Here is a 12,831-nt window from a genome sequence, read left to right as displayed (position 1 = left end):
CTAAACACAAACACAAACACATCAACTGTACAATTTAAAACACTTGGCCAAACTGCAGAAATAAAACTACCAAATGCATTAAGAAAGACTCACATCTGGCATTTCTGTAGAGAAGGAAAGGGTCCTGGAGCTGGAAATCCAGGTCTTTAGTAATGGGTTCTGTCCTGTTTTCCATGCTCAACCTATTCATAATGGTGAACCCATGCTTTGGAGAAGCAGACCTAAAAATCACAAGGGGTGGGGAGGATATCAAAAGACAAGTTATTCAACGGAAGTACACTTTTAGTAGAACTAGTATTTGAATGTCTCTCAACCTTTTTGCATATATATATATACAGCTTTGTGCAAGCAGACTGTACACATACAAAGCAATGATTTTTTTTTAAGGTTTCTTTTTTTTAATGTTTATTTATTTATTTTGAGAGGGAGAGAGAGTGAGAGAAACAGAGTGAGAGACAGAGAGAGAGAGAGAGCTAGCAGGGAAGAGGAGCAGAGAGAGAGAGAGAGAGAGAGAGAGAGAGAGAGAGAATTCCAAGCAGGTTCCATGCTCAGCATGGAGCCCGATGTGGGGTTCAATCCCATGACCCAAGCCAAAATCAAGAGTCGGACACATAACCAACTGAGTCACCCAGGTGCTCCTAAAGCAATGATTCTTTACTATTGACTAATAGAATTAATGTACTAATTTATGCACCACTTCATATGTAACACATACAGCATGACTGCCATTGCTGTTCCTTTGGCAAAATCAAGTCCTACTCATTTAGCTATGTGTGTAGAGATATCTTGTTTCCCTATCTAGCTTGTAAATTCCTTTAAGGCAGGAATATTAACCACTTTAAAAAATTACAGACACACTTTTGAAGAATCTTGATAGTTAATAGAGAATGTACATCACAATCATTATGAAGAAATTTTTCATAGAAAATGTTAGTGTCAGTTTGAAATTTAGAGAAATGATGCCACTCACTCTGGTCAACAAACTTGTAAAGAGATTCAGTACAATTAAAACATTACAGAAGTAAGCAAACAGCTTCACAGATAAACTAGTATAAAAGTTTTTCTCCATAAAAATGTGGCATTTAGTGATTTTTATTTTTTGTTTCACTGAATAAACTGTCAGTGCCTACTCTGTCAGGCAGAAAGAGCCCAAATTTTACACCAAGTAGAACTCTACCAACTACATGTGCATTTGTCTACTCTTGGGTGACAGCCATATAGTAATCCAACTGTGCAACTTCTGGTGACAAATGAAACACCAAATGCTTCTATGCTGAAAATGAAGCAAGCAGAATTCATTTATTTACTTGAAACTAGGGCAGCAGGGTAACAAACCCACAGAAATGTTGTGAGCAATAGGAAGAAAAGGTGTTCATGTTTTAATTTTATTTCACCTTAGCCATTTAATGCTGATAAAGAAGTAAAATAAAGCTACAGTACCACCTACAGAATTTTCTTTTGAGACTTCCAATTTTAAAGTTGATGGAAGGCAATCATTGTGTAACTTATTTTACAAAGAGGTAAAGCAGAGGTGGGCATATAACCAATACTAGAAATAATCATGACAATCATTTCAACTTAAATTCTCAGAAAGTATGAAAAGTGAGTTCCAGAGATCTCTGACAGAGGGTACTTTGGAAGTGTCAAGCTCAAAAATCACCAGTGGGTGTCTCTATGAACTCTCTATCACAGAAAGCAAGCCATGGGAGGAAATAAATAATTTTTTAAGTGTTTTAGGTGTTTTTATACAGAATCAGAATTTGATTCTTCAAGTATTTCATTATCACAATAGGACCTCACCTCTGTAATAGTATGGTTATTATATCATCTCATAATTTATAAAATAGGCTCAGGGGATAAATGTGCCAGTTGCTTTAAAGCAATATCCGTAACAGAAGTCAAAATATTATCACCAGCAGCTCCATTACCTGTACTAAACACTCCCTTCTGACTTTTATGAGCTTTCTGTCATTCTCTACTGAGAAAAGACCTCAACATGCTAGAATCTGACATCTATCTGGTCGGCGGCGGGGAGTGGAGGGGGGTTGGCGCACCTCCCCCCTAGCGGCGGGGGGGGGGGGGGAGAGGAGAGAGATGGGAGAAGCTCCTATTGTTGAGGAGTTAGATTTGGGGAAGAGATTAAGGAACAGGGAAAGAGTTGTTTCTCAACTTAATGGTTTAACTGACAGCTCCATTTGGAACTCAGAGTATATTAAGAAATACTTGAGAATGCAAAATCTACATTTTTGGGGGGTACAAAAATGTATAATTTGTTAATCTTCTGCAGACAAGAGAGAGAGACCCTACTAAAAATCCCTAAAATAAATCATTAATGTATATGAACACATTTTTTCTTTCACTTCTCAAAAGATTAATACATGTGAAAAATGAATGAGAATGTGTCATGTGTGTGCTTAGCATATATCAGAGTTCAACCGTTTGGTTTTCTTTCCACACTTCAGAATTCTCAAGAGTAATCTACACTCTACTGAAGACACTCACTTGGTGGTATGCTCTGGTACTCTGGAATGTAAACTGAAACAGCCAAGGCTCTTGGGCACTCCCACTTTTCTGAAACCTTGAAGAAACTGGACCTCCTCCTTACCTCGCTCATCCATTCCTTTGTTTCCGCTCCCACTATGGCCTCCTCCTGCACCTGCACCTGCACACTCTTCCACCATTCCTGCATGGTGCCCGCATCTGGCCTCTGTACCATTCTCATTTTGCTTGTATTTGTACGGCTGGCTCTTCTTGATCTCTCTGGGGCCCTAAAACTTGACCATTAGCTTTTGTCACTCTCCTGTCCTTCAGAGAACACTCATTCTCTCATGGCTTCAATGACCAAATTAAGGCAGATAACTCCAAACTCTGTATCTCCATCCCTGACCGGGACCGGGCATCTCCACCTGAATGCCCTGCTATCATTCCAAAATCGTTATTTCAAAATAAAATTATTTTCAGCCCAGATTCTCGACCTCCTGTCTTTCCATTCTGCTCCTGGTTCTGTCAGTTTTTCAGTCTTCCCTTTCAAAACTTCCATTTTTTAAATTTATTTTAAAAATTTCATCACTCCTTCTATATGTGCGATGTTTCAAGAAATCTTCTCCAGCTCCACTCCTACCATTTTAGTCCCTCCCCTCCTCATCTCATATCTACTCCACTGCAATAATCTGTCCAATGTCCTAACTCCAACTTCTGGAATCAGTGCATCTTCATAATGCTAATGTACTAACTTACCCCACACATTTTGCTGGAACTCTATTACTTCCCTGGTCATAAACCTTCAAAGACTCCCTACTGCTGAGAAAATAAATGTCAAAATCCATAGTCTGACATTCTAAGCCAGCAAAATCTCTTCACCCTCACTGTCTCCTAACTAACATAAACCAGTAAAAACTCTCTGCAGTCAAAAGTCATTTTCCTTACTGTTCCTTCACCATGCTGGGTTCTATGCCTCGGCTTCCAAAATTCTTCCTGTTGAGACAGCCCTTCCCTCTCCTCTATGCAAGTCAAGTACTACCTTATTCCTAAGGCCTACTTGAGACTCACCAATTCTAAAATGCCTTCCAGAATCACAGCAGCCTATTCACTGCTTATAACCTATCAACTGGCCCTGAGGATAGGCTATCTGTATTGGGGTTTATGTTTATTTGGGGGGGGGTATCTTTAAATGTGAATGTGTAAAAAATATATACTTGCGTGTGTGTCTCTGTGTCTGTGTGTGTGTGTGTGTGTGTGTGTGTGTGTATGCATTTTCTATCTCCCCAGTGAAACTGTTTGCTCTCGGGGCACCTGGGTGGCTTAGTTGGTTAAGCGCCTGACTTTGGCTCAGGTCATAATCTTATGGTTTGTGAGTTTGAGGCCAGTGTCAGGCTCTCTGCTGTTAGTGCTGAGCCTGCTTCAGGTCCTGTCTCCCCTTTCCCAGCTTGTGCTGTTTCTCTCTCTCAAAAATAGATACTTAGGGGCACCTGGGTGGCTCAGTCGGTTGAGTGTCTGACTTCAGCTCAGGTCATGATCTCACGGTCTGTGAGTTCGAGCTCCGCAGCACGCTCTGTGCTGACAGCTCAGAGCCTGGAGCCTGCTTCGGATTCTGTGTCTCCCTCTCTCTCTACCCCTCCCCTGCTCATGCTCTGTCTCTCTCTCTTTGTCAAAAATAAACAAACATTAAAAAAAAATTAAAAAAAAAAAAGATACTTAATATATAAATATCAAAAAAAAAAAAAAGAAACTTTGCTCTAAGAGGGTTTGTACTAGGCCTTTGTATTTTATCTTTGTCCTCCCACTGACAATGATGGGCCTTAGCTATGACATTTTATATGAATAAGACATTTAGCTATTAAGACAATATACATACTACACGTACCTGTGCCCATATATGATGTTAACAATTTCTGATACAAATGACAAAAAACTTGAGTTTATTAAATCTATCCTGAAACACATTCTATTAACTATATAATGGAAGACTCAAAGACATCTTTAATTTTGGTGCATATTTCTTTAAAGAGTCAAAGGCGGGTGGGTGGTGAGGTGACCAATAAAACCTTTTTCCAAATAATGATTAAATAATCTGATATTCTTAATAGTGTACTTCTCTCCTTGCCAATGCATTATATTCAAGGACCTTGTACCATTAATTTGAATTAAAGGATAAATACTTAATACTATTTTTAAAAGAATGCAAAGGGGAACCTGGCTGGCTTAGTCGGCATCCGACTCTTGATTTCAGCTCAGGTCATGATCTCATGGTTTAGTGAGTTCAAGCCCCACATCGGGGTCTGCACAGGCAGTGCTTAGAATTCTCTCTCCATCTCTCTCTGCCCCTTCCCCACTCATGTTGTCTCTGTCTCTCTTTAAATAAACTTAAAAAAAAATATATATATATATATATATACATATATATATAAAAGAACACCAAGATTTTTTTAAAAAAAATTTTTTTTTTCAACGTTTATTTATTTTGGGACAGAGAGAGACAAAGCATGAACGGGCGAGGGGCAGAGAGAGAGGGAGACACAGAATCGGAAACAGGCTCCAGGCTCTGAGCCATCAGCCCAGAGCCCGATGCGGGGCTCGAACTCACGGACCGCAAGATCGTGACCTGGCTGAAGTCGGACGCTTAACCGACTGCGCCACCCAGGCGCCCCAAGAACACCAAGATTTAAGTTTGTCTGTATTGGAGTTTAAGTTACATTCTGCAATTAGTATTCCTCACATGCTACCAGGTGACATTACTCAGTATTCTCTTCTTTACATCAACTAATAACTTCAAACTAAGATTCAGGTTTTTTTCTTCTTTTTGAAATAAAACTACATTTGTGGAAGAGGGACACAATGGAGTCAACATATTCTTTCAAAGACTGTCAGTTTCTTTGTAAAAGTAAAATTTTCTTACCTTGTGTAAACAAATAAAGTTCCTTCCACATCAGTCTTCTCCTAAAAAAAAAACACAGCAAAATATATATATTTTTCTTCATTAATAGTAACTTTCACAGAAGCTAGAGAACATTCCATTTCAAGTAGGGCCAATCTATGTAATATTCCTAGGACAAGGAGGAAAGCAGTACTGCCTCAGCCTGGCAGTAGCCCTGCTGATTCGACATCGGGAAGCATCCATTCTCCTTTTGTCGTTTACAAAATAAACTGTCATTATCTCTTTTCACCAAAGACAGGGACAGCAACACACCTCTGGCTAAAACAATACAAAAATTTGCTCCATGGATTTCATTTGAAAGAGGAGACTAAAAGTGTGCTGCCTTCTCTATCCTGTGAGCGGAGTATATGCCAAGCTGCGCAAATCACTCATGTCTGCCTTTCATTACACTTCTATTTTCTGGGTTCATTATCTCTTGCCATATCCTGTCACCTAGGAGAGCAGATGATCTGCCAATAATAACTCTACTTTGACTACAACATAGAAGAGTGGAACAATGCTGTAGTTTTCAGAAAAATTAATCACCAACGTGGTGTGGAATATTTAGAGTCTAGTTTGGATCTTTGAAATCAAGTTAGAAACATTGCTAGGCTAGGACTCAAGAAATGTCACAGAAACTGGTTAAATGGTAAAGTGAAAGTGTTCAACTCATTTCAGTTCATTTGGAAAGGCTCTCTTCCATCTCTCTGAAGACAGGGGCCCAGGCCATGATGAAAATATTCATCAATATAATGCATAATAAGTTTTAATAGTAAACAAGTTATAATTCAGAATTTCAAAGGTACTTTTGTTATTTACATGTTTTAGTTTCAGCATTCCATTTAACCTAATATTTTACTATTAATCTCTATTATCAAAATCATTTGAAATTTAAGTACACTGTAGTTGTGGGAGAAATATACTCTTTAAGAACAAGGGTATATAATATCAAGTGGTAATTTTTTAAAGATATATTTTTAAATAATCTCCACACCCAACATGGGACTCAAACTTGCAACCCTGAGAATAAGAGTCACATGTTCTACTGACTGAGCCAGCCAGGTGCCCTACATGCCTTTTTTAAAGGCACATAAGGGGCACCTGGGTGGCTCAGTCGGTTGGGCGTCCGACTTCGGCTCAGGTCATGATCCCACGGTCTGTGAGTTTGAGCCCCGCGTCGGGTTCTGTGCTGACAGCTCAGAGCCTGGAGCGTGTTTCAGATTCTGTGTCTCCCTCTCTCTCTCACCCTCTCCTGTTCATGCTCTGTCTCTCTCTGTCTCAAAAATAAATAAAACATTAAAAAAATATATAAAGGCACATAAAACATTGAAAGCATGATCCTCTCACAAGCTCAAGTGATTTCAACAATTTTCTTGGTCACCTTAGTTCGGTGGGTCTTAAAAGTATGGTTCCCACATCAACAGTATCAGCCTCGCCTGGGAACTTATTAGAAATGCAAATTATTAGGCCCCTCCCCAGGCCTAATGAATCAGATGCTGGGGTGCTGCCTAGCACCCTTTTTTATTAAGCTGTCAGGTGACTCTGATGCACGCACGCTTTGTGAAAACCACTGCCTTAGTTCAGTAACATATTCTCTGACCATAGAACTATATCAGGAGTCGTGAAATCAAAATCCACTATGCCCCAAATTATATCAAACATCACCATTGTTTTTTAAGAGCAAATGGCTATTAAGAGTAAATTACTTAACAAGAATTGTAATCCTCATTATTATAGAATATGCAATTAGAAATAACTTAGAACAGTGAAAGCAACTTTAGTCAGTCTTTTCTCTAATACATAAACATTGGTAAGAAAGTTAGAGTTCATCCTTAAACTGGATTTATTATAAAGTTCATATAAATCACTTCAGTGTACTGTGAAAAATATCCTTATTTCTCAAATGTGGTCTTTTGCCACTGTGCTTTGAAAAATACTGAGTCAAAATTAAAAAAAAAAAGATACAGAAACATTATTACTTACCTTTCCTTGTGTAAACAAACATGGTTAATTCCTATCTGTTGAGAAATCTATATCCTGGGTGCACTTCTAAGAATTACTTAAACTGCCACAATATTAATCATTGAGAAAATGGCTACCATAGAACAATAAATACTACCCAAACAGTCTAAAAACTTGTGGGCATTCCTAAAGTTCAACTGGCACAGTCAGCAAGTATTTACTATTCCACAGAGACTTTAAGAATAATTTGTAAATATTGGGGCACCTGGGTGGCTCAATCAGTTAAGCATCTGACTTTGCTTCAGGTCATGATCCCTGGTTAGTGAGTTCGAGCCCCGCATCAGGCTCTTGTGTGGATAGCTCAGAGCCTGTTTCAGATTCTGTGTGTGTGTGTGTGTCTCTCTCTCTCTCTCTGCCCCTTCCCCACTCACACTCTGTCTGTCTCTCAAAAATAAACATTAAAAAAAAAAGAAGAAGTTGTAGAGATTAAATTTTTGGTATTATTACATTTATAAGAAACTGAAATTGAGATACATACTGGTGAAGAAACTAGACTAAGAGCCTATATGTATTGCTAGGGGCACTTGCTGCAAGGCCAAAACACTTTTCTGTCTTCCAGTATTTGACCTTGGACTGTTTCATCTTAGTGATCCAAACCAGGATGTTTCTATGGATTGGTACACATAAAGCTAAAAGCTTTTGACTTGTTTCCTTTCTTCCTCCATGAAGTAGTAATAGAAATTACCTTTTCTTGAAAAAAATAAAAATAAAAAATACTTTAATGCCCAATTTTAGTTTTGAAAATCCAGAATCAGAAATATAAAAGGCATGTTTCTTCTGAAATTATTCTCCAACTGGTAATAAGCAATTTTTTTTTATTCCACATATAAGTGAAATCATATGGTATTGGTTATTTCTTCCTCTGACTTATTTCACTTAGCATAGGGTCCTCAAGGTAATGGACCCCCCTCTTGATAGTGTTAAAGAATTTGTGGCCATCTTCAATTGCAACAGGTCCTTAAAAAGTTAGAAATTCTCTGTGAATGGCTAGGGGCCATACTTCCACACCCCAATACCACCGGTCTGGTCTCCCTGTATAATGAACATCATCAGGCAACAGCTTTGGAGTTCTCCTTGGGATCCAGACCCAAGTAACTAGGTAAGTCTGCACCAAAAAAATCCACTGTGTCCACTGCCCACCATGAGCACTGTCATCGGCATTGAATTAAAGTGTATAAGGGATTTCTTAAATCCTGATTATGAATACTCAGAGTGGGGTTCTTTCCAGGTCACACTGGGCTAGCTAGTTTATTCTTTATTCTTAGCTAGTTTCTCCACTGAAAAGATAGAACCAGTCTATACTACTCAGATCTTGATGGAAAACACATATTTTTTTGAGAAAACATATTTTAAGTGCTCTGTTACAACTGGATAAAAAGGACTTTGTTAATGTAAATTCTGATCTATCATAGCTGAACAGCTCTAATTCATGCATGCATTTTCCTGGTGCCTCCAGAGTTATCCAAGGGTAACCAGATTCCCCCCGCCCCCCCGGGCAAAGCCCAGGGTTGAGGTTCTGGGGTATAGTTAGAACAAGATTTTATTAGGTCCTCCTTAGCTCTTCCAGGCAAGGAGGACTTCTATGTTAAATCATTAGTTTATAGTTCTGGGGAATTTTAGCTAAAATTTTAAAAGTACAATTTAATGGTTTAATATTACACTTCATTATAAAATCTAACATGTATTTAAAAAACTAAGCAGTTCAAAATTTAAAATAATAAAATGGAATATAAAACAGTGCTAGCTGGCAAATTATTGGGACTTGGCATAGTATTTGGCACTTTTGAAACAACCCAAAGCAATCTCTGCATTACTGATTATCTATGTTAATATAATGAAAAAGTAGGTCTCCATTTATCCTCATAAGTCGGTCTCTCTCAGTCATGCATGTAGCACCTAAGTCAACTGTGAAGCTTTTAACAAATAGCAAATGCCTGGACTTCACACCCAGAGATTTTGATCTGGCAGGTTACACCATTTAAAACTCCAAGTGATTTCGATACACAGAAAACTTAGAAAACCACTAGCTAGAAACAAGAGGACAAAAGTCACTCTGAAGCAATTTCTCAAACTCAGCACTTTCAACATCTGGGGCCAGATAAATCTTTGTCACAGGGGCTTGTCCTGTGCTCAGGGTATTTAGCAGCAGCTCTTGCCTCCATCCTTTGGATGCCAGCAACAAGTTCCCTGGAGACAAAGTCAAAACTAGTTACAAACCACTGCTCTGAGGACTGACATGAAAATAAATAAGGTTATACTCTTCAACTGACACATAGGGATTTGGGGGGAGCAGTCTTTCCAGATAATGGGAAGTAGTTCCAGCTCTAAAATTCTCATCCCAGTCACAACATAATCTTTCTTAATCCTTCCTTCAAGTACCTCATTTTCTATCTGCCCTTTATTACTAATACCTCCTGCTCTGAATGCCTGAAGTCATTCTTCATCTATTACAGTGTAGTAAGAATTCTCCTCCGTTACATCCCATCTGCTTTCTTGCATATACTTTCACCTCCAATCTCAAGACTGTTCGTTAAACTTTTATTGGGTTTATATTCAAAAGGGTCCCATCCTGAGGCCAAGTGATGGCATATGGAGAGAGTGGTGACAAACCATTTACCCTCAGCAACTGCTCTGCATCTGAACTAGGTCTCTTTTTTCCGGCTACCACAGCCTTGAAGATCAGTACTTTGAAAGAATGACCTTTTACTGAATGAAATATGCCCCGTCTGAAGGCAACAAGTCCAGGAAGCAGGAAAACATAACTCCTGTAAATAATGCACTGTGACACTTCTGCCTTTTGATGAGGCTTTAGAAGGACTTCACTGGCTATCTAATAAACCTCTGTAACTATTTTAACAGGTATCTATCACACAGATCCTGTCAAAAGCCTATATAGGGGACAATTGTTTTCCATGATTAATGTTCTCCTCTACATGTTAACAATATCTCAAGATTCTCCAGACTCTAATCCCACTGTCCAGTCAGTTCACAGGACTATACATCCTCTGTCCTTATCTACTACAAAATTACCTTGATAGAATTAACACATGCCTTCGGCCTTTTTTTTTTTTTTTTTTTTACTAGAGCAGTATAATAGCAATACAGGTGTAGAATATCCTTGTATTTTTTCTAAATTGTCATTGATGAAATTATCCACTACATTGCTTAATGTCCTTTAAATAAAGACCCAGGTGACAAATTCTCCTGAAAATCAGGAAGAAATAACCTCTCTCCTGACCAAGTGGCATACTTTCTATTACAGAGCAATGGATATTAAAGAGCTCTCCCATTTTCCCTTTTTGCATGATTACTAGGAGTACAGACCTAAATTCCTTGCTCCATTCCAGTAAATTTCCTCAGTTAAGAACTTCAGGCAAAGCTATTCTCTTCTCCCCCATTTTTGGGTCTCCTTTTTAATCTTTTTACTTTTGTTAATGATTTTCAGGTGAATTTTTATTACAGACTGCTCAAGATCCACACTAGAGATAAGGAAATTAACAAATGCAAATGTTAAAAAAATATGTGAATTTGTTCAATATGCATGTTTTCCTTGCTTGAATTTTGATGTCTTGGAGAATACATTTAAAAAATCACCTGAAATCCATTAGTCTAGGCCTTATTCTTTATACTGTTTTCTAACTTATTTAAAAATGATGGATGGCTATATAATGGATGGATTCATATTATTTGGGACAAAAATCAATATGAGGAAAAGAGAAAAATCACATCTCTATATTCAAGTGGGTAGGTTTACAGAATCACACGCAGTAATTCCTGCAACAGGACTCAAGTGTCTTGTGCTCCTACCCCATTCTAATTGTGAGGAAAATTAAATTTAATCCCACTGCTATTTACTGGGGTTTTGCTTTGAAAAGTGCACTAAATAATTCAGCTCCCAAACGGACTCAGATTTTAAACCCATTTTGGTCTTGGTAGGCTGTGGTGTAACGATTATCCCAAGAGCGTCAGCCTCCTTCGAAGTGTTAGACCCAGCCCCATTTTGTCCTTGATCTCCCGATGCTTGCTCTTTTCTTGGTGTATTCCCTGAGTTCACAACTTCTACCAAGGTTTCACTTCTCTTCGTCCCATCTAAGACAGATGTTCCAGAACCAGAACTCGGTTTGTCCATCCGTCCCCTAACTCTGCCTCCCCTACAGCCACGTTTTACTGTAACAGAACCCTGCTTTACTTTCTCGTAGTACATCAGTCTTCCGGCCTCGAAGCATCAGGGCCCCCTCCTTCCTTCAGCTCTCAGGGTCCCGTCCCTGATCGGTCTGGTCTCCCCACGTGGGGTATCGTAGATATTTAAGTCTTTTCCCCAACTTCAGGTGGCTTCTCAGAGCGGCCTCCCTCTCCCCCAAAACCCTCGGCCCAGGAGTCCAACTGCCACAGCTTCAGCCTCAGGCCGCGATCCACCACCATCCACCTCCATCCACCTCCAGGGCGTCAGCGTCTGGTCCCCCTCACCGGGTTCTGGAGCCCCGAGTCTGACCACCCTGTCCCCACCCTATCCCTGCCTGCACGGCCCCGTCGCGTCCGCACGCACCCACTCGTTGGCCCGATGGCCGAAAGTGTACAGAGCCACCTGGCTGGCTACGTCCACGATGCGGTTGATATAGGGGTCGTGGCGCTGCAGGGCCGCCAGGCTGATGTCGCGCCCCTTTCCCACCAGGCCGCCAGCTGCCACGGCCGCCATCTTCCCTCCCTCCCCGACATCAACCCCGAGCTGTCGGAAGCCACTCTCAATAGATCGCAGAACGAGCGAGCCACCTCGCAACCGAAAACACGCGGCGACCGCAAGTCCAGGGAGGCCTTCCTTCTCCAGCCATGCCCCCACCTCCTGTGACGGACGCAAGACATTACTAATCGATGGCCGCACTCCCGCCGGCGACGATCGTTGCCACTGGCAACGGCAAGCCCAGGCTGGAGGTCTGAATCCTGTACCCCCTCCCCAAGAGCTGTTTTCTTCTTCTGTGAGCCTTGGAGCTGCACGCGAATAGGGTGTATCTCTTGGATGTGTTCGACGTCTTGGCATGTATTTTCTTTGACGCTCAGTGATCAAATCTATAATAATAAGCTTCAAGCCTCAAGCATTAATAACTGAGGAGAAACAGAACTGTGATTTCTGTAGGCGCTAACACCTACAGCTTCTCAAAGTGTGGTTCTCAAACCCCCTGGTAGTTCCTGAGACCCTTTCAGTAACTGGCCAGGTCGGAGCTATTTTCATGGCAATGCTAATATATATTTGCCTCTTTCACTGTGCTGACATTTGCACCAATGGTGCAAAAACCATGGCGGTAAAAGTGCAGGTGTCTTAGGAAGAATCAAGGCGGCGGTACCACACTGTAAAAGCCAGTGTCACTTAAGAGAGTTCTCAATAAAGCAGTAAAAACTAT

The 12,831-nt window shown here is 40.2% G+C and overlaps 1 protein-coding gene across 1 annotated transcript in view; it reads right to left on the bottom strand.

The window, feature by feature from the left end:
• The window catches only part of DCP1B (decapping mRNA 1B), a 60,005-nt gene extending 47,857 nt beyond the window's left edge, over positions 1 to 12,148 (bottom strand). Inside the window, exons 1-3 of the mRNA XM_047065567.1 lie at positions 11,982 to 12,148; positions 5,396 to 5,436; positions 94 to 221 (exon numbers count right to left, since the gene is read on the bottom strand). Coding sequence (XP_046921523.1) covers positions 94 to 221; positions 5,396 to 5,436; positions 11,982 to 12,131 — 319 coding nt within the window. The 5' untranslated portion in view covers positions 12,132 to 12,148. The remainder of the gene's footprint in view (positions 1 to 93; positions 222 to 5,395; positions 5,437 to 11,981) is intronic.
• Between the last annotated feature and the right edge of the window lie 683 nt (positions 12,149 to 12,831).

Source organism: Lynx rufus, unplaced genomic scaffold (assembly GCF_022079265.1).
Source record: "Lynx rufus isolate CCGP_SWC_20201006 ecotype Redwood Valley unplaced genomic scaffold, mLynRuf1.p SCAF_7, whole genome shotgun sequence".
NCBI classification, from domain to species: domain Eukaryota; kingdom Metazoa; phylum Chordata; class Mammalia; order Carnivora; family Felidae; genus Lynx; species Lynx rufus.
Note: the sequence above shows the minus strand (reverse complement) of the source record. Positions and strands in the feature narration are given on the sequence as shown.